The sequence below is a fragment of the Triturus cristatus genome, chromosome 6, assembly GCF_964204655.1.
Source record: "Triturus cristatus chromosome 6, aTriCri1.1, whole genome shotgun sequence".
In the NCBI taxonomy this organism is placed as follows: Eukaryota; Metazoa; Chordata; class Amphibia; order Caudata; family Salamandridae; genus Triturus; species Triturus cristatus.
The window spans coordinates 1147635521-1147658279 of NC_140589.1; the positions used below are offsets into that span (position 1 = coordinate 1147635521).

At 47.8% G+C, this 22759-nt stretch overlaps 1 protein-coding gene across 1 annotated transcript in view; it reads right to left on the reverse strand.

Moving 5' to 3' along the window:
- Positions 1–336: 336 nt before the first annotated feature.
- LOC146821116 (cystatin-like) overlaps positions 337–22759 on the reverse strand; it is an 84465-nt gene continuing 62042 nt past the window's right edge. Inside the window, exons 2-3 of the mRNA XM_085612066.1 lie at positions 4315–4428; positions 337–645 (exon numbers count right to left, since the gene is read on the reverse strand). Of these exons, the coding sequence (XP_085468192.1) occupies positions 568–645; positions 4315–4428 (192 nt within the window). The 3' untranslated portion in view covers positions 337–567. The remainder of the gene's footprint in view (positions 646–4314; positions 4429–22759) is intronic.

Here is a 22759-nt window from a genome sequence, read left to right on the forward strand (position 1 = left end):
TTAGCTATGATATCCTATGGAAGGTGGATATCATGGCTAAGTTTGTGAGTCCCTATCAGCAAGCTAACGCCACACTACATGAGATTATCGCTGGGTTTCCAGCGATTATCTCACGTTAGGCAGTTAGCGTGAGGATTTTTATCGCTGAGGAGATAAGCGTTGCTAATAGCACGCTATCTCAGCGATAAAAATCCACGTTACCTGGCGATAATTATCCTCACGCTTAGAGCGCTGAGCGATAATTATCGCCGGTTGTTGCTGATATGCCCCTTTATAACCAGAATTTCAAGAACATGACACCTCTCAATCAAAATATGCGCAATCAGAAATGGCTGCTTAAAGGTAGATAACTTTTTTTTATTGTGCTTCAAGAGAAAATGAGTACACTTTACAGTCCCCAGTATTCGGGAGATGCAGAAAAATACCTATTGACGAACACCAAGGTTACAATACTAGGCATTTTATTATCTTCGGGGGAAAATGGTGATGTTTACTCTGTTCATAGGGTATATCAGAAGTGAAAGCGATATCATAGTTTTCTTCTTTTCTGGGTGATGCGGAGATCAATTACTGGCATCTTTGACTCTCCAGTTCAATTTTCTTGAGCCACGGAACTGTTACCACAATGAAGGTGCACGTGGATCGCTAAGGGAGAAAGAAACGTAACCAACAGGTAAGTACGCACGTTGTCATCTTCAGCAGAAATGCAATGGCACCGTTACGTGGGTATATCAGGAAACAATGGTTCGTTTTCTTATTCGATAATGTTGACGTTTATCAGAATTGGTCCCTTGCTACTAATGCTATACAGCCGAGCAATTCAAATCTATAAACATATTTATGATATTTTACACACAATTTAAATGCACATATATCATTTGTAAAGGAAGAAATAATAAACTAAGGGTGCTCAGTCCGCGTGGTGCCACAAATAATGTTATGTGGATATTGCAGGCCTTTGTCAACGTGAATATACAGGTATTAATATTTGACCAATGGTATAATACTAGCAGTAAGCCTTGGCAAGGACAATACAACAGTTGGAAAAGGGGTGTCCCCTACATTGTGTTACAGACGCGCACCTGAGCCTGAGTGATCCCAGATGAGGATGTTGTGGTGTGCTGAAATTATTTGGCCAAGCACAAATTGTACAATGTGGTATAGGCTTAAATATTGGTTCTGTGGTCTGGATCTACCTCTTTAGTCTGGAGAGGTTTATCAAACATGTTCTTTTATCAGCCTGGCTCTATTGTGCGTGTCCTCGGTCAAGTGGTGGCAGCAGAGTACCTTTTGTTTCTGATTGATAGTAATGAGCAGGCCTTTTTAGGTCTCGCCTGACCCAGCGCATGCGCTGAGTCTGGCGAGACTTTTTGTGAGGGCTCAAAAAAGTGCTACCATGGCCAGCCTAGAGCTACAGTGCATGTGCGCGGGCGCGCGCGCCGCACTTGATCGCAATCACTTTCACTTTCGCAGCCACACGGCCGCTTTGATGTTTGATTGCGATCACTTTCACTTTCGCGGCCGCTTTGATGTTCTCCGTGAGCCAATGCTTGTTTTTTTCTGTTTATTACTTCTATGTAGTAATGGTGGCACCCGTGCTTTAGCTTAAACATCTTAGGCTAAAGTCGGGTGCTGAGATTGCTTCAAAAGTAAAGAAATAGACAATTCTTTACTTTTAAAGCAATCTCGGCACCCGACTTTAGCTTAAGATGTTTAAGCTAAAGCACAGGTGCCGCCATTACTACAGAGCAGTAATAAACAGAAACAAGCATTGGCATAGCCAATAGGTCTCGCTTTTGGGACCTTATAAGTATTTAGTTATGCAAATGTTGCATGGCTAAACACTTATAAGGTCCCAAAAGCGAGACCTATTGGCTATGCCAATGTTTGTTCCAGTTTATGGCTAAGTGTGGTGCCTACCAGCCTCATGCCTGTAAAGGTTCACTTAAAAGTAATTCCTAGGTCATGAACTCACATTCCGGTATGCCTATCTTCTGTGTTGTATGATTGGTGCCTTCTAGCAGAACTTCCTATTCTTCATATTCTTTGTGTGTAAAACAAAGCACAAGATGGAGGCTGAGGTACTGCCTCCCCAGACCGTGGAAGTGAGTTACTTGCATTCCTGAGCTGAGTGTAGACTCAGGTATTGAAGTGGGAGAGGATTGAGACCGGGCTCCTTTACTTATTCTACTGTGACCTGTTAGCAGGGGTTTAAAGATTATTTCTTTCAGAGTACTGCAGATTGGGTCGATAGTGGAAAAGGGGAAGCAGGTCAGGAGAATCTGTTGTTAAGGAGAGGTAATGTTCCAGGCAGAGTAACCAAGCACTTTGTCTCTCTCCTGAGTGCTACCCCAGAAGGCTAATGAAAGCCAGGTTGAGTTTACAAACTAAATTATGGCCATGTTTTAGGTGCTTCAATTCAAGTCAGCTTCATCACTACCTACTGTGAAAGCCATCATATTTGACAAAATATGTGTCTTCTCCGTTGAAGGAATAGTGAGCTATGAAAATGAACATCTCACACCCTTTTCCCGGATATTGAAAATGGAATCAACATCTTCTGTCTGCTAAAATGTGTATAACAGTGGGAAGAAAACCATCCCACTTCCAGAATTCCAAGTTCTTCTCTGACCAAGTGAGTGAATGTTCCGAACAACTGCTGAGATCTAGGGCTGGGTTATTTGATAGCAACTCTTCCAGAGGTGCCAGAGGTATGTGCATCTTCCTGGAGATCTGTGGGTGTGCTTATGCCCTGGCCAACGAAGAGGAGGGAAGGAGCACCTTCCCCTGCAGGAGGGAGGCTGCCTGAAGAGGAGAAGCCCTGTCACTGTGCCTAGAATGTGGGCAGGCCAGAAGAGGCAAACTGGACTCAGGAGAGTAACCAGTGTCAACCTGATTTTGCAGATGGTCTTCCAAACACCCTATGAGTTTCCACAACAAGGCAAATGAGCCAAATCATCCCACGACCCCAGAAGGTTTCAGGCGGCACAAATGTCACATGCCTGTAACCTTGCAGAGGCCGGAGAACTGGTGCTGACTTTGCTGTGACAGTGACTGAAGATTCCTGGTGGTGAGTACCTTGGGGTTGCTGCCAGACCTGAGCCCTGCAGAATCTTAGTAGTGTGATATATACATACTGGCTTACGGATCATACACAAGGGTAGCTGCTTGCACCCTATGAAAGTGAATTTGCACCTATGCCAGAATTACATCTAAATGTTTCTGTGTGTCTTTAATGCAGTGGCACCCGTCTTAGAACCGTGTAGTTGATTAACATTTCCAAAGTATAGCATTGCATTCTGGTGTGTTGTTACAGTACTTTTCTTTTTACAAAGAAGAGCACTGGGCTTGACGGTACTTATTGTGTCTGTTGTTTGACCGTTTCGAGTTCTGAGTCTCTATCCCAACACTCCCTCCCTGAGGAACCTTGGAATGCTTTCCCTACTATCCTGAGAGTCAAGTGCAGACAAGGGTGTTCTTAACACTCAGTTTACAGTCCCATAGTACGTCAGGCCCAAGGGCTTCAGTGCTAAAAGACCACAAAGACCAGGAGTGTGGCCCTGAAACTAATGCTAGCCCCGTGGCCTCTTAACAGGTTTTCATAACAACAGTATAATTTAGTTCCTGATTAAAATGTTGCACAGTCAACTATGTTTCAACCTTATTGTGAGTGAAATAGTCATCAGCAGGGCAGATGGACTCATGAAGGCCAAAAAGGTTTAATAGATGGTCTCATAGGTCTTTTCTGAAGATAAATTAACACATAGGTGCCCTGTGCTGTCAACTGATCAGAAAGGCAGATGAGTTGGGGACCCCCAAGACAAGAGGACTTCTAAAGCATTCCTCCTTCACAGTGCAAAAGGAAATGTTGTAGAAGTTAGCAGCCTGCACGTTCAGCAGTGAGATTGTCACCATCTGAAGCTTGTTGAAAATGGCGGTCATCGCCAAGAGAGCGGAACCCATGGACTCCTCAAAATTTGCAGGTTAAAAAGTTGGCACATTTAGTTCACGGCCACCCTGAACTGCATCTTTGGGTTTACATTTTGCATGTACTCCATTGATACTCAGACCCTTAGCAGGTTGGGCTACTCAGTGTCCATATTTACATCTTGATTGCAACCAATTGTTGTCTGGAGTGAACTATGTCTCAAAAATAAAGAAGAAACAGTCGTTGTTGGCCTTTCTGAGTTCCCGTTCTCACAGCACCTTCAAGGCTGTAAAAATGTTAGGCTTGTGCTGTACAATTACCTCTAAGACAGCCTAACGTGCTTACTTTCCACATGTTTATTTCTTTGTGAAATCTCCTTACTGTACCTTTAGCAATTCCGGAGATTCTTGAAATGAGCAATCTTGATTTTCAGGATCTGTTTTTAAACATGATGTTAGTCCAGTCACAACTTTCGCTTCATATTTAGCCCCACTGATGATCTGCAAAATAAAAAAACAATGCAGTAAATATCAGGTATTTATTTATAGCGTATTATTTTGCTCGATGCAGACCCAGAAGGTGAAAGAGCGCTGAGAACATCTCCAGTGTCGCAGTACACACACACAAGGATGGGTTAAACATGGCACAAATTAAGAGGCACTATTTATAAGAAATGATTTAAGTCTTGCAATTGCTAAGAAAGTTCTTGATAAATACCAATACAATGCGACACACAGCATGTACAATGAGACACTAATCAGGGCGGGAAATCAGTATAAACGTACAGTGAATATCATCTGCAAGAACATAAACTAGTTGGCTGCAATTAACACTCAAAATTCATTTTCACCTTGCAAAGCAAGATAGTGCAGTTGTATAAATCATTGAAGCTTGGCACGGAGCAGAGGCAATGTGCAAAGTATTTGTGCAACACTTCAAACAGTAACATAGTGGAAACGCACCACAAAAGAATCCCACACCAGTTTAGAAACCTATTTTAATAAATAAAACAAGACCAAAACAAAAAAAATCAAATTCTTTGAACTGAAGATCTTCAAGTTTAAAGATTTTAATTAAAATAGAGCCAAAAGGCGGAAAGCGTCAACTGTGATTATCTGGTTATGCCGGACCAGGACAAATACACAAGTTTAGATTAACTGCGATGGATTGCGGGCCAGCTACAGGGACCCAGTTGGGCCCACTGAACAAAGTACCTTAATTCCTGGTTTGCAGTGTTGTGAGGATCTGCTTCAAAGATCTGTATTGCAGCCAAAGTGATGTGTCAGTTCGGTGATGCGGTGAGGTTGCAGTGTGATGTGCTGCATCATGTTTTCGAGGATCCCATCAACCATGGCTTCCGATGCAAAGACTGAAGTCGAGGATGTGCTGCGCAGTTCGGGCGATGTGCCAGTTCCAAGGAGCTGCGACGCTACAATGTGGAGTGAGCCCTCATCTGCGACGCTTCCGTTGATGAGGAGTGCAAGAATCTGCCCCAAGGAAGCATCACAGAATGGTGATTTTGATGCAACAATGAGCTGCAATGCGATGAGGGTCTTTGCTCCAGTTGTGATCCATGCAGTAGCAGACATGCCTCGGTTCTGCTTGGGGTTGTTCTGCACAGCGAAGAAATGTATCGGTTCCCCTGAATCCCCAGAGGCTGGAAGAGCACCTTAGGCCCATTTCCAAGGGTCCAGTACAGGGGTGGCATCACTTGGCAAGGTTGTCTCACAGATGGCAGAATCAAGGTGCTGGGTCAAGGTTGATGAAGCGTTCTGCCCTTGAGGCACAAGTGAGGAGGCCAGCCAACTAGCCATTGGAGTCAATCTGGGGTTCTGGATTTAAGAGGGGCAGGTCTAGTCCTTCTTATCCAGGCAAAAGGACAGTAGGCAGTAGGTCAGCACAGCAAGGCAGCAGTACAGCAAGACAGTGGTCCAACAGGGCAGCAGTCCAGTAGAGTGGCAGCCCTTCAGCAGTAGAGCAGTCCTTCTTCCTGGAAGTGGTTCCACAGGTCCAGAAGTGTGCTGAAGAGATTGTTGTCTGAGGTCCAGTATTTATACCCAGTTGTGCCTTTGAAGTGGGGGAGAAGCTTCTAGTTTTCCCTTTGAAGTTCCCAGGCATCCTGCCTCCCCAGTTCTGGCTCCAAATACCTACAGGGGGTATGCAGCCCTTTGAGTGGAGGCAGCACACAGCCTATTCAGGTGTAAGTGGGACAGTGCCCAGCTCCTCTCGCCCATCCTGCCAGGGATGGCCCATCCAGGCACACCTTATCCCCCTAGTGAGTGCGGCTCTCTAGGAGGCAAACACAAAGCCCAACAGTCAACTACAGGCAGTCATTTCACCCACGTACAGACTACAAGCAGTAAGGTGTTTATTTATGAGAGTCCTGCATCACTTTTGCATCCCGTAAATGAGTACATGCGTAATGTAGGGCTCTCATAAAGATTTATGAAGCCATGCAAAGCCACCCTGTGTTACTTTGAGTGGCCTCATTAATCATGAGTAAGGCGACGCAGCGTAAATCGATGCATCAACTTATTCTGCACCCGGGAGGCATTCCATGGGTGTTGCGGTGGGTCTTCCTGCGCAACACCCATGGAATTTGACACTGCCCCAGATTTGCAAAAACATGCAAACCTGGGGAAGCGTCAAATCCATACGCCTCCTGAGGTGAGGCATAGCAATGAGATATAACTTAATTTCTCCTTATTTTTCTGCTTTCCATGTGTGCTGCATTCTGCAGCACACATAGAAAAAGAAAACGCCTTATAGCATTGTTTTTGTGCAGGAAGGTCCCCCCTCCTGCACAAAAACAATCATGCCTGCAACAGAGGCACCCTTGCACCATGGTGCAAGGATGCCTACATTGGCTCTAGGCTGCAGAAATGGCGCCATTGCAAGCATAAAGGACAGGAACGCATTGTATTGCTTAAATATGGTGCATTCCTGAACTTTCCCTTTGGCATAGAGGAGTGCAGCCAGATTCCTTGCTGTGCAGCCCTACACCAAAATGCCATAAATGAGGCCCTTAATGTGTAAGGCAACTTTCTAAAAGTATCAGAAATGACTAGAGGAGATAACCCATAAACCTAGTCGAGACCTGGGTAGATCAAGCATAACAACGCATCAACAGGTAATCATCTAGTAGGCAACTTCGTAAAGTAAAAAAATCAATTACAGTTGAAAGGTAAGAAAGGGAGACGACAAAGTTTGGATGAAGCATTGTTGGACCTGCGATGGGCAAGCCCAGCACAAAGGGGGGTAGCTTGGCTCGAGTGACAAGGCGGTAGAAGGCTGTTGTGTTAAGCCGGCTATGACCAAATAATAACTCCCTGCACACCACATAAAAAGAAGGACACCACACCACTGTTATAGATAAATACGTTTCGTTTATGTAAAAGTTCTCTGGGTTGGAAGAAGTTCAATTAGTTAATCACATTCACCTTTCTTACATGGGTTTGATTAGCTGTGTACTGGTTGCGTAGGAATAAATGGTTGGACTCTAATAAATAAATATACTGGATAAATATCAGGATTCAATACATTTGGAATAAATATCAGCAATGACTGGAATAAATATCAAACAAATATCATTATACTGAAAACAACACACAGGACAGTTCAAATTCAAAGTAAATTCTTTATATATGAATTGCGTCATTCATATATACATACATTAATATTACCCGAAAGGCCGTCAGGCAATAATGTGGTGACACGAGTGACAAAGTGAATACTAAGTGCTCGGTGACAGTGTGTGTGAAGGTGTGATATGTACAGTAGTTTAAAATCGAAGTTATTCGAAAGTGGCCAGGGAAATGCAAAAGTTCAAGCTGCGCAATGGAAGAGTTCTTTCTTTGGCGCAGATTCTATGTAAAGGTCCACGGAATAGTCGACGTTTCGACCCTAGTACTGCACTCTTGAAAGGTCAGTGCGGGTCTTCATCAGGACTTGAAAATAAGCGAGACGGCCTATGAGTAAAAAGGGGGGACTTAATTAGGTGTGTGTTAACACTGGAAATATGAAACATGGATTAGGGTGGTAGATGACTCACCTTGAAAGGACTAAATCTAAGGAGTGGGTAAGTATCCGGCATATGTCTCAGGATTCACTCCAGTGGTATATCGTGTGGATGGGACGATCAATGTGTCTGGTGGCGGTATCTAGAAGATAATGAATAACCAGGGTTTCAGCGGGAAAACTATTCCCAATTATCCGTGTAGTTGGATAAACTAGCGCATAGATGACGCTCACCAATTGGCTTACGAAGCGCTGTCTAAGTTCAAGCCCTTCTGTCTCCTTAATGTGGGTTAAACAGCTTCAACAGACGAAGTTTGTTTCTGAAAGGAAGCAAGGTTCGAGGTTATGCTAGAATACCTTGGGTCCAAAGGGACAAGGTCTGTGAATGAACGAGATTGGATGGGGATTCACAATTACCTTATTTGGAAAAACGAACCGCTGGCCTCTGGGTCCTAGCTCGTATGATTGAATCGGTATCTGGAAGATAATGAAAACCCGGGGTTTCAACGGGAAAACTAATTTCAATTATCCATCAGGCTGGATAAACTAGCGCAAGTATGACGCTCACCTGTTGGCTTGCGAAGCGCTGTCTAAATTCTGTCTCCTTAGTGTAAGTAATCTTGTTTTCTTCAGACGAAATTTATCTGAAAGGAAGCAGGGTTCAGGTTTAGGCTCCGGTTCCTGAACTTACCCATGTAATGTGCATGCTATGAATCACACTATGTAGCATAATATCATCAAACTACCTTCTCTTTCCTTTAAGTGTAATTTCACTGTGCATTCAACCCATGCTGGCCCATCTAATGTTCATTTATCATAAAGATTGTGCACAGACAATGCACGTCTAATAGTGTGACTGCACTGTTTCATTTGGCCACTCAACAATTGAAGTTTCCATACGCTTGTGCTACGCATCACCAGCGTTGCATTCATCGACGTATGTGAATCCAAAACACTCCGTTTTAACATTGTTACGATGGTAACGTATGACACTCCTTGCCACAGGTGGCAACGTAGCATACGTAGTGACGTTTGCGGGCGTTCGCGCCGCGCATGACTCAGGATTCACTCTTCGACACATGGGATCCCCCGGATGACGTATTTGCATTTGGTCTCCATGACAACTCACGTTTTTTGACGTTAGCACAATCTGTTGCCGAGCAACCGACAGCGCTCGGCGTCCACGCGCACGCCACACTGAGCATTTAGGCAGACGCACGTCAGACCTCCTTGCTGATTAAATCATACGAGCCAGGACCCAGAGGCCGGCGGTTCGTTCTTCCGAATAAGGTAATTGGGATCCCCATACGATCGCGTCCATTCATAGACCTTGTTCTTTCAGATTTAAGGCAATCATGCCTAAACCTGAACCCTGCTTCCTTTCAGATAAATTTCGTCTGAAGAAAACAAGATTACTTACACTAAGGAGACAGAATTTAGACAGCGCTTCGCAAGCCAACAGGTGAGCGTCATACTTGCGCTAGTTTATCCAGCCTGATGGATAATTGAAATTAGTTTTCCCGTTGAAACCCCGGGTTTTCATTATCTTCCAGATACCGATTCAATCATACGAGCTAGGACCCAGAGGCCAGCGGTTCGTTTTTCCAAATAAGGTAATTGTGAATCCCCATCCAATCTCGTTCATTCACAGACCTTGTCCCTTTGGACCCAAGGTATTCTAGCATAACCTCGAACCTTGCTTCCTTTCAGAAACAAACTTCGTCTGTTGAAGCTGTTTAACCCACATTAAGGAGACAGAAGGGCTTGAACTTAGACAGCGCTTCGTAAGCCAATTGGTGAGCGTCATCTATGCGCTAGTTTATCCAACTACACGGATAATTGGGAATAGTTTTCCCGCTGAAACCCTGGTTATTCATTATCTTCTAGATACCGCCACCAGACACATTGATCGTCCCATCCACACGATATACCACTGGAGTGAATCCTGAGACATATGCCGGATACTTACCCACTCCTTAGATTTAGTCCTTTCAAGGTGAGTCATCTACCACCCTAATCCATGTTTCATATTTCCAGTGTTAACACACACCTAATTAAGTCCCCCCTTTTTACTCATAGGCCGTCTCGCTTATTTTCAAGTCCTGATGAAGACCCGCACTGACCTTTCAAGAGTGCAGTACTAGGGTCGAAACGTCGACTATTCCGTGGACCTTTACATAGAATCTGCGCCAAAGAAAGAACTCTTCCATTGCGCAGCTTGAACTTTTGCATTTCCCTGGCCACTTTCGAATAACTTCGATTTTAAACTACTGTACATATCACACCTTCACACACACTGTCACCGAGCACTTAGTATTCACTTTGTCACTCGTGTCACCACATTATTGCCTGACGGCCTTTCGGGTAATATTAATGTATGTATATATGAATGACGCAATTCATATATAAAGAATTTACTTTGAATTTGAACTGTCCTGTGTGTTGTTTTCAGTATAATGATATTTGTTTTATATTGTTTAAACAATGTGTGACTAGGCCTAATGCGAAAAGCAATACTTTCACCCGACAGAACCACTGTTACCTTATAAACTTACTGCCCAGGTTCTGAGGGATACTGGGTTACCCCATTATTTGCTTAGAGTGGAATAAATATCAGCATAACATCACAGTTGCATAGCAAGTTAGATACCGATCGTTTCACATAAATATCTCAGGGTCATACTGGTATCGCTGCCACCAATTAATCACTTTCAGGGTAAACACATTTAGATTGCCATTTAATGCGGAATGCGCGCTCTTACAGTTTTTGAAGTGTTCACGGGTTCGGGCTCTCTGGGCACAAGATACTCGTGATAATCCTTTAGTTGCACTTAAGCATATTGCGCGTGTATCTGGAAGATAAAGACATACAATGACTACGGCAATTACACTCCGCGGCCAGCCGGTTTAATACTACTGCGGCCGGAGGAGTCTGTGCGCTTCTGTCAACGCAGGCGGGGTCTCCGAAGGCGGCTTCAGTTCACGAGTCCTCACACCGTTGAATGGGCTGCCGGAGGGGTCAAACTACCTGCGCGCACAGTTCAAAATTGGAGCCGCACCTCAGTCCCGGAACAATGCGGCAACTTCAGGGGAAGAGACGGTCCCACCTCACTTTAGCTGTGCCGGTAAGCGCTCCAGTCGGTATGGCCCTTCTCCCAAGGGCGAAGGGGGGCTCCGCGATCCTCCCTCCGATCTCACTCACGGGGGGGGGCTCCCGCCCACAACAACAGTCCCCAAGTCACTCGGGCAGGGCAGAGACGGTACTCTCGCCCAAATGAAGGCCAGCCTTTTTCCGCCCCAGCGCAGCACCTCACCTTCTGTCCACGATCAGCGCTTCGACGGCGGTGGGTTCGGACACGTCCGAACGCCCGCCAGGAGGCACTTAAGTTGAAGGGGCCCTGTCAAGGTTCGCAGTCGCGATCTCACCACTGGGGGAGTCGGGGAGGCTCTAACTATGGCCAAAGTCTCTGAGGGGCAATTGGGCACTCGCTGGCCAGGCGCTGAAGGCGAGAGGTCACTGCTCGCGCTTCTGACTGGAACGCCAGTCAGGGTCCACGCCAACAACCTCGGCTGTACTTCTGCCTGCGCTATCAGCTGCCTCAGGGGGGGGGAACAGGGCAGGTGTCAATCTGGTGTCAAGTCCTCTTCTATGTTTCTTCTCTTCTCCACTTTTTCTCATCATGGCCGCCAGGGACTGGGCCTTTTATAGCCAGTGCCCTGGGGTGCCAGCACGAGCCAGAATGTTCTAGAACCTTCCCTGGCTGTGTCAATGACATGGCCCTTCCAAGGTGTCTTTTTGGTCATTAGGAGCCACCATACTGGGCTTCCTAAGGCAGCAATTTTGTGTACTTGTAACTTCTGAGGGGATTCCTGTCAGGTTTGCAGGTTACACAAAGTGCGCCAAAACCTCCAAAGGGTCAGAGGTCAGAAGGACTCCAATGGGAGTCACTCTCATAGGGGACAATGGTGTCCACCATTTTAGGGTTGACAACCTCAGTGTGTAATGCCACCGGTTCCGTCAGGCGCCTTGTACATAGGTGCCAGGAACTTGGTGAGCAACTGAGCGTCAAGGAGCATCTAACCCCATGGGACAACACACAAAAAGGTCCTGGTAGACAAATAAAAAGCGACAAATTTTAGGAGGCACGGGGGAACAAAATAAATCATGGTGTGAGGGGACTCTCAGAAGCAGACAGGTCTAACACGCGTCCCCCCCAGCTGAAAGTGGGGAGAGCTACCCAACCCCTTGGGAGTCCTCAACACTAAGGCGGAAATACCTGGAGAGACCGTCTGCATTGGCGTGGTCAGCTCCGGGCCGATGTTCCACCCGAAAGTCCATTCCCTCTAGGGAGATAGACCACCTCAACAGTTTTGGGTTTTCCCCCTTCATCTGCATGAGCCAACGAAGGGGTCGGTGGTCTGTCTGAACCAGGAAGTGCGAACCAAACAGGTATGGTCGCAGCTTCTTCAGTGCCCAGACCACCGCAAAGGCTTCCCGCTCAATGGTACTCCATCTCTGTTCCTGGGGAAGTAGTCTCCGTGACACGAAGATCACGGGCTGATCCAGACCCTCTTCATTGAGTTGCGATAGCACCGCCCCAATGCCAATGTCGGATGCGTCTGTCTGGACAATGAATTCCTTCGAGAAGTCTGGAGCCTTCAAAACTGGAGCGTTGCACAATGCCTGTTTCAGAGTGTCGAAGGCTCGTTGGCAAGCCTCGGTCCAGATGACTCTCCTGGGTTGCTTCTTGGCCGTGAGTTCAGTAAGGGGAGCCACGATAGTGCCATACCCCTTCACGAACCGTCTGTAGTAACCTGTGAGGCCCAGGAAGGCTCGGACCTCAGTCTGGGTCTTGGGGGGTTCCCAGGCCACGATTGCCTCAATCTTTGCCTGAAGGGGTTGCACCGTTCCCCGGCCCACCAAGTGACCTAAGTACACCACCGACCCCTGCCCAATCTGACACTTGCTGGCCTTGATCGTCAGACCAGCTTGTTCCAGGGCCTGGAGAACGTCTTGCAGGTGCTGCAAGTGATCCTCCCAACTGCTACTGGAGACAGCAATGTCGTCAAGGTAAGCAGCAGAGAAGGATTCCTTCCCAGTGAGGATCATGTTCACCAGCCGCTGGAAGGTTGCAGGAGCGTTCTTGAGCCCAAAGGGCATCACACAGAACTGGTAGTGTCCATCAGGTGTGGAGAAGGCTGACCTTTCCCTCGCTCCACCAGTCATAGGAATCTGCCAGTACCCTGCTGTGAGGTCAATGGTACTCAGATATTGGGCAGCTCCCAACCGGTCAATTAGTTCATCCGCCCGAGGGATCGGATGAGCATCGGTCTTCGTGACCGAATTAAGTCCTCGATAGTCCACGCAGAATCGCAATTCTGGCGTGGTGCCAGGTGGTGCAGCTTTAGGAACTAAAACCACCGGGCTAGACCAAGGGCTATTTGAAGGTTCAATAACTCCGAGCTCCAGCATCTTAGCTACTTCACTTCGGATGATGGCCTTCACCTTGTCCGAAAGCCGGTAAGACTTAGACTTCACAGGTGGGCTGTCGCCGGTGTCCACGTCATGAACACACAGATGGGTCTTACCCGGGACAAGGGAGAACAGAGGAGAGAATGACCCCAGGACCTGGCGGCATTCCTCCTGCTGCTCCGGAGTTAGGGATGGTGAGAGTTTCACTCCCCCCAATGACCCATCCTTTTCTTGAGACGCCAACAGGTCGGGGAGAGGCTCAGTGTCCTCTTCCTCCGATCCATCAGTCACCAGGATCAACATGACTTCGGGCCTCTCATAGTGGGGCTTGAGGCGATTGGCATGCAGCACCCGACGTGGATGCCGTGGGGTCTTGACGTCCAACAGGTAGGTAGACTTGCCCATCTTTTCCAATACCTCATATGGGCCTGTCCAACGGTCCTGAAGAGCGCTTAGCTCTCCCGGTTCCATCACCCACACCTTCTGTCCAGGCTCCAGCTCCACTGGGTGAGCGTTGTGGTCATACCACGCTTTCATCACTGCCTGGCTGGCTTCCAAGTTGTCAGAAGCTTGCTTCCACAACTTAGCCATTTGGCTCCGGAAGGCCAGCATATAGCTCACCACGTCCTGGGGAACTTTCCGGGGAGACTTTTCCCATGAGTCCCTCACCAGGCTGAGAGGTCCACGTACAGGGTGCCCATACAGAAGCTCGAAGGGGCTAAGCCCACTCCCTTCTGTGGCACTTCCCTGTAGGAAAAAAGTAAGCAGGGTAGGAGGACGTCCCATTTCCTCCGCAGGCTTTCGGGTAGACTTCTGATCATACCCTTCAACGTCTTGTTGAACCTTTCCACAAGGCCATTGGCCTGTGGGTGATAAGGAGTGGTGAACCGGTAGGTCACTCCACACTCCTTCCACATTGCCCGCATGTATGCTGACATGAAGTTGGTCCCCCTATCAGACACAACTTCCTTGGGGAAACCCACTCGTGTAAAGATCCCCATCAGGGCCTTTGCCACCACCGGTGCAGTGATGGTTCTCAGAGGAATTGCCTCTGGATACCTTGTGGCATGATCCACCAGTACCAGGATAAACCTGTGACCGGATGTTGTCGGTGGATCTAAGGGCCCAGCAATGTCGATGCCCACCCTTTCAAAGGGGGTGCCAACGACGGGAAGTGGTTCCAGGGGAGCCTTCAGCTTCGTCCCTGTTTTCCCACTGGCTTGGCATGACACACACGACCGTCAATATGCGTCGGACGCCACCCTCATTCGAGGCCAATAAAAGTGGGGGACAAGCCTGGCAAAGGTCTTGTCCTGACCCAAGTGTCCTGCCAAGGGAATCTCATGAGCCAACTCTAACAGGAAGGCTCGGTAACACTGTGGGACTACCAGGGCCCGTGACAATCCGTGCACTGGCGCCCTGGGTTCACTGTAGAGGAGGCCATCCTCCCAGTAAATACAATAGTTCCCAGACTCGTTACCCGCTGCTTGGGCTTCAGCCTGTTGCCTCAGACCCTTGAGGGTGGGACATTCCCTTTGTCCCCTGCTCAGTTCCTCCCTGGACGGACCTCCCTCCACTCGCCAATCAGCGTGGATAGGTAAGTTCTCCAACGGAACCATGTCCTCCTCTGTGGACTCCGGGTCCACCTCCGTAGGTGGCCTATCCGTCTCACGGGGCACGGACGTCGAGGCAGGCTCCTCCTGTCCTCGGCATGCTCCCTCATCAGCAGCTACGGGGTGGGCCATTGTTCCAGACTCCGACCCCTGCGACTTCTCCTCCCGAGCAGTCGCCGACCTGGTACTCACACAGGCCCAATCAGGTGTACCCAGCATCTCCGAATGAGTCCGGTATTCCACCTCCTTCCAAGCATTGTGCTCCATATCATTGCCCAGCAAACAATCGGCGGGGCTTACGGCGACTCGAAGTGGACCTGCAACCCCTCCCCACTCAAAGGGAACCTCGGCCACAGGATAGTGGCCCATTCTGCCATCAGCCAGTGCGGCTGGATGAAGTACGCCCGGAACCACCTGCTCCGAGGACACCAGATGACTCCTTACCATAGTCATACTGGCTCCTGTATCTCTCAGAGCTTCCCCTCTATGGCCATTGATGGTGACCCACTGCCCATACTTGGTAGTATTCGAGGGCACCTGGATCTTTGGAACCATCTCCCGATCACCCAGGGACACTAAGGTGACTCCCGCCCACTCCCTTCCCTCACTTAAGGGCATCTACACTAGCGACTCCCGGGGCCTTTCCTCCAGCGGGAGGGGGTGGTCTCTTTGGGCATTTCGGGTCTCCTTTGTAATGTCCAATACCACCGCACTCAAAGCAATGGACAACCCTTGGCTGCTGACTCTGGCCAGGGTTAGGGTTCTTCTGCGGGTTAGCCTTAGAGTTGGAAAAGGTGTTTTTCCCCTTAAAGTTATTTTGGGGTCTTTGGAGAACTCCTGTTTCTTGTTATCTCCCCCCTCTTTCCTTAGGGGAGCGCCCTGTCTGGACTTCTGAGAATCTCCTCCAGTCCCCTTCGTGGACACTCGGGTACTTGCCCAAATGTCCGCCTCCTCAGCAAGCTTACGGGGGCAAGTAAGTTTGCTGTCTCCCAGGTATTGCCTCAGCTCGGGAAGGCATTTCTCGAGTAGATGCTCCTTGAGGATTAAGTCATACAACCCTTGATAGTCCTCCACCTCACTACCTTGGACCCACCCTTCCAGGGCTTTCTTGGCAAAATTCAGGAAGTCAACCCAATTTTGTGAGCTCAGCTTGTGGCTACCCCTAAACCTTTGCCGGTATTTCTCCGGGGTCAACCCAAACTTCCTAATGAGCGCCACCTTCATGGCGGGGTAGTCTACCTGTTCCTCCCGGTCTAGGGCCAATAGGGCATCCCTTCCTGTCGGAGGCATGTACCGGTATAATCCACCACCCCAGTGCTTCTCATGGATCCCATGGGCTCTTAAGGAGACCTCATAGGCTGCCAGCCACTTGGCTATGTCGTCCCCAGCGGAATAACTGGCGACTACGTACTTTGGTAAATGGGGCCTGGGCTCCCTGGCAATTTCCTTGGACTCGACACCCCCCGGAGTATTGTTAATGGTCTTGAGGTCGAGTTCTCGTAACTTGAACTCATGTTCCATTCTCCTCCCTTCCATCTCCAGCTTGGCCAACTCCCACCTTAACTGTCTTTCCTCTCTCCTGTCGGCTAACTCGGTTTCTGATAACCCTCTTGATGACACACTACTGCCCTCCCGTGAGGCTACCTTGGGGCTGATAGACATCGCACCCACCCCCAGGGGACATTCTGTAATCATCTCCATGACAGTTTCCCTGTCTGATTCCTCCTCCTCTACGGTTCCCTCCGTGTGTGCTTCCACCCAGGCTCGCAGACTAGTACGGAGCTCCTCTCTCTTGGCTCCTCGCCTAACGAACACACCCCTTTCCTGACAGAACTCCCTGAGCTGTGCCACAGTATAGGTCTCCAGCTCTGACATTTTGAATTCCATTTTTGTCAGTTGAAAGTGTGGACCACCACCCCGAAGTAGGTTATGAAGATAGGAACTTTCTCTGAGGATCACCTCCACCCACCTCCAGGAAAGAATAAAAAAAAAACAAAATCACAGAATTAGAAGGCCGCTGGGAGAATACTCCGGGTGTGTACCTGCGATGCACACTGAATTATTATGAGGTTCACAACAGCACGGCTCGTAATCCCAACCGCTGCCACCAATTTTATGTTGGACCTGCGATGGGCAAGCCCAGCACAAAGGGGGGTAGCTTGGCTCGAGTGACAAGGCGGTAGAAGGCTGTTGTGTTAAGCCGGCTATGACCAAATAATAACTCCCTGCACACCACATAAAAAGAAGGACACCACACCACTGTTATAGATCAATACGTTTCGTTTATGTAAAAGTTCTCTGGGTTGGAAGAAGTTCAATTAGTTAATCACATTCACCTTTCTTACATGGGTTTGATTAGCTGTGTACTGGTTGCGTAGGAATAAATGGTTGGACTCTAATAAATAAATATACTGGATAAATATCAGGATTCAATACATTTGGAATAAATATCAGCAATGACTGGAATAAATATCAGCAAAACATCACAGTTGCATAGCAAGTTAGATACCGATCGTTTCACATAAATATCTCAGGGTCATACTGGTATCGCTGCCACCAATTAATCACTTTCAGGGTAAACACATTTAGATTGCCATTTAATGCGGAATGCGCGCTCTTACAGTTTTTGAAGTGTTCACGGGTTCGGGCTCTCTGGGCACAAGATACTCGTGATAATCCTTTAGTTGCACTTAAGCATATTGCGCGTGTATCTGGAAGATAAAGACATACAATGACTACGGCAATTACACTCCGCGGCCAGCCGGTTTAATACTACTGCGGCCGGAGGAGTCTGTGCGCTTCTATCAACGCAGGCGGGGTCTCCGAAGGCGGCTTCAGTTCACGAGTCCTCAGACCGTTGAATGGGCTGCCGGAGGGGTCAAACTACCTGCGCGCACAGTTCAAAATTGGAGCCGCACCTCAGTCCCGGAACAATGCGGCAACTTCAGGGGAAGAGACGGTCCCACCTCACTTTAGCTGCGCCGGTAAGCGCTCCAGTCGGTATGGCCCTTCTCCCAAGGGCGAAGGGGGGTTCCAGGGGCTCCGCGATCCTCCCTCCGATCTCACTCACGGGGGGGGGCTCCCGCCCACAACAACAGTCCCCAAGTCACTCGGGCAGGGCAGAGACGGTACTCTCGCCCAAATGAAGGCCAGCCTTTCCCCGCCCCAGCGCAGCACCACACCTTCTGTCCACGATCAGCGCTTCGACGGCGGTGGGTTCGGAGACGTCCGAACGCCCGCCAGGAGGCACTTAAGTTGAAGGGGCCCTGTCAAGGGTCGCAGTCGCGATCTCACCACTGGGGGAGGCGGGGAGGCTCTAACTATGGCCAAAGTCTCTGAGGGGCAATTGGGCACTCGCTGGCCAGGCGCTGAAGGCGAGAGGTCACTGCTCGCGCTTCTGACTGGAACGCCAGTCAGGGTCCACGCCAACAACCTCGGCTGTACTTCTGCCTGCGCTATCAGCTGCCTCAGGGGGGGGGAACAGGGCAGGTGTCAATCTGGTGTCAAGTCCTCTTCTATGTTTCTTCTCTTCTCCACTTTTTCTCATCATGGCCGCCAGGGACTGGGCCTTTTATAGCCAGTGCCCTGGGGTGCCAGCACGAGCCAGAAGGTTCTAGAACCTTCCCTTGCTTTTTTAATGACATGGCCCTTCCAAGGTGTCTTTTTGGTCATTAGGAGCCACCATACTGGGCTTCCTAAGGCAGCCATTTTGTGTACTTGTAACTTCTGAGGGGATTCCTGTCAGGTTTGCAGGTTACACAAAGTGCGCCAAAACCTCCAAAGGGTCAGAGGTCAGAAGGACTCCAATGGGAGTCACTCTCATAGGGGACAATGGTGTCCACCATTTTAGGGTTGACAACCTCAGTGTGTAATGCCACCGGTTCCGTCAGGCGCCTTGTACATAGGTGCCAGGAACTTGGTGAGCAACTGAGCGTCAAGGAGCATCTAACCCCATGGGACAACACACAAAAAGGTCCTGGTAGACAAATAAAAAGCGACAAATTTTAGGAGGCATGGGGGAACAAAATAAATCATGGTGTGAGGGGACTCTCAGAAGCAGACAGGTCTAACAAGCATATAGAACGGTCAATATTTAGTTAGCAGTAGTTAGATCAGCACTATTTACATTGTAGGCAGGTGTAACCCATACATTTGTGTGCACATACTTGCTTGTGCAAGAGGTGAACGGTGCAAGTGACATGTAAGATAAAGTGAGAAACAGCCAAAAGCTGCGCAGAAAATGATTTGAAGAATGGTTACAAAATAGTATATTGGAGGTCCATGAAATAATCAACTGATTTAAGGAACCATAAAAACGCCCAAGGATGCACTGAATGGTCGACGCGTTTCATTCTGTACGTAATTCAGGTCATCACCAGGCCCAGGTTACAAAGAGTATGGTCAGTGCTGTAGTAGGATTAAATCCACAAGAAATAGTAATTAACTCTTGTGGCCAGAGTAAATCAGTCAAGGTATCAAAGGTATGCATACACGTCTGGGTACAATGGTAGGGGATAGCGTATAATCCAAGAGGATTTCCACATCGCGGGAGGCATGAGCGGGTCACCATCAAGTACCCTTATAGTTCTGATGGATGACTCCGGCATCGGAAACGGCAGCATCTGGAGGGTGAAAGCTGAAATTAGCAGGATCACAGTTGGTCAAAGAAATCCAGCATGAATCTATAAGATGTGTGGGCTACGAAAGCTTGTAGAGGCGTCCTCATGTGTGAAGCCTGGGAGTAGATATCCAGCGTATGTCTGGACTCAGCTCTTTTAGGGTCCTCTTCTGGAGATAAATGTATATCAGCCAAATCTCCACACTGGATATATACCGGCAAAGGGCCGGAATGGAACTGGCAAACTAAGCAAAATCAGTAGGCAGCTTCTAGGCAATTTGTAAAACTTAAATATGCATGGACTAAATGGACGTTTTGCAGGGGATAACCTGCCGGCTGTCACATACCACTCAATCTCAGCCAGCTCCACAAAAATCTATACTTAGTTACCCTGTCGTGAATATCCCATGTATCCTCATTCCATCTAGGGGATAAGGGGGGCAGTGATCATCTCCTCCAAAAGGTGACCTTCCAGGCAGCTGGTGGAGCAGTCGGTCTGTCTAAGGGGATACATACCATCAATAATAAAACAATCAAATACTCTCCTTTGACCATTCACAATCTGTCAGATTCTGCAAAAGCACAGTGCAACCATATCTGGTAACCTCCAACAATGCCCTAGTCATTTGGGAGCAATCCACAAATGGGCTGGCAGATAAATGTGCTACTTCAGTAAGTACAGGGGACCAAACCCTAAGCAACAGACAACAGGGATTTACCCCATGGAGTAAAATAAATAACTAAAGATGACAATAAGGCCTGTAAATAAACCAGTAAGAGCCCTTCATCAAGAGCCTGGGGAGAGCCCAATTACAACTAACGCTGAGGAAGCATACATCTTCACTAAAGAAATTAAGGTGGGCTATAAAAAGGAAGCAGGATGACGCATTATGTGCCAAATTACTTTGTGATGTAAAGAACAATGACAATGTACGTTTTTAGAAAACAACTAATAAACTGCTGTACCCTGCCCAAGGAGGGATCCGTGTGCATCTGTCGCGGGAAACTTGGGCAAAATTGTTGACTGATCACTTCCATTTCCATTCAGCAGGTCGCCAGGCTCTTAATGGAACACTCACAATAGGCATTTGAAGGAGTGAGTCAAGGGCAGTTTACCCACTGCTTCCTCACCTCAGCCGTCAGAAGTTCAGCTTTGACAATACATCTCTGACAAGTGTTGGGTAGATTACACAGCAAATATCAAAGGGCAGGTGTGAGGGGGCCCTGGCCTATATGGTATCCCCCCTGCCATGTTTAAGCATGATGCGGCCTACTGGGTGCAAAATCTCACACCCGTATTCAATCAAATCCACACTGGATGAACCATACCAGCTTCGTGGAGAGTGTCTATATTATCTCCTATCTTCAAGGGGGGAACCAAACCATCTTCTAAAAACTACCACCTTGCAGCACTCATTGACGATGAAGCCTAATACTTTGCAGACACCCTCCTGGAGGAGTTAACAACTTGGGCCTCAGCGAATGAGATACTTTCTTTAAATCAGACAGGCTTTTTAAAACTAACTGGTACTACAACTAACATAATGACTCTGTCACTTTTGATTGATGAAGCAAACATAATTAGGCTGCCACAGCACTTTGGCTTTATCAATTATAGTTCAGCTTTCGACCATGTCAACCGAGGTAAATTATGTCACAAATTGGAAATTTGGAACATCACAAGGGCACTCCTGAACCAACTTATATTACTACTTACAGACACATGGGGGCAGATCAAGTTGGGGAAAGGATCACATCTTTCCAGACAAGTTTCAACTACCAAAGGGGAGCTCACTTGTGCCCATCCTGCTCAATTTGCTCCTGGCTTACTTAACACTGAGGCTAAACGTCAGTGACTCACATGTCCCCCAAACTAGGCGGCATGGCACTTTCCAGCCTTTTGTACCCAGATGATTTGGTTCTATTAAGTCGCACTCAGGTAGAGTTGTGGCGCTTGCTTAACATCGCGCAGGAATACTGCATAGAAATACTCCAGAGAAAACAGCCTGTTTATTAACTTAGAAAAAACTAAAACCATGGCATTCAACAACATAAGGAGAAGGCCTCTGAGCTGGTATTTGGACGGTAGGTGGCTTGATTTGGTAGATAAATACAAATATCTTGGAGTCACCATTGACAAAAATGGGTCATTTGGGCTGAAAGTAGATGCCATGAGAAGGAAAGGAAACGCATTGGCCTTCACCTTTAGGAAATTAAAAAGGAATTATCTGGCAAAACTATTATGCCACTGCTTCGAATAGTCCAAGCAAAGACCCTGCCCACCACAGCTTATGGGAAAAAAGTTCTGAGGGGAAGGAATGCGAAGAGTCTTGACAATATTGTGTCAACAACCTACATAATGTTTTTTATTCTCCACAGCTACACCTCCTCTGCGCATATAAAGCCGGAATTTGGACTCTCGGCTCAAAATCTGGCAAGGCATGGAGCTCATATAAACTGCTGGAACAGAATCAGAAAGACTCCTCCCAACACCTCGAATTTTCACCTATGGAAAGAGCTACTGAACAGGGACTCTTGTGCCGCTAAAGAGTATCTCAAAGACTCACTAACTGTAACCAGGCTAAGCCAACTCTGGTAAGCCCCTTCTGACCAGCTGTGCTTTAAAAAAGTGGTGAAAAAGCAATCAAATTGCTCTCCGCTCTAGTCAACAAGATCACCTTGGTTAGAAGACCTAAAGCATGGCTAGTTTTGAAGAATTACATATCAGCCATCTTTTAACCAACATACCCCCATAGTGGATACAGTAACACCCTCAAAGAAAGGTTCTTGAAATACCGTTTCAGTCTACTTCCATCGCAGCTACACTTACCCCTGTGGCAGCGGAATACAGGCCGGCCAGTGGACATGTGTGTAATGAAGGCATAGAGGACTTTCACATCTAGAATGCACCTGCAAAGAACTAACAATCGACCTGAGACTTTTCCTAAAAGAGGCCGCCAATCAAAGAGGAATCCGCACACAAAGGCAGGCTGCACTGCCTTGCTTTGTCCCAATAGACCTGCACATGAACTGCCACCTAGTGAAGTTTCTTAAGAAGCATTGGCATAGCCAATAGGTCTCGCCTTTGGGACCTTATAAGTGTTTAGCCA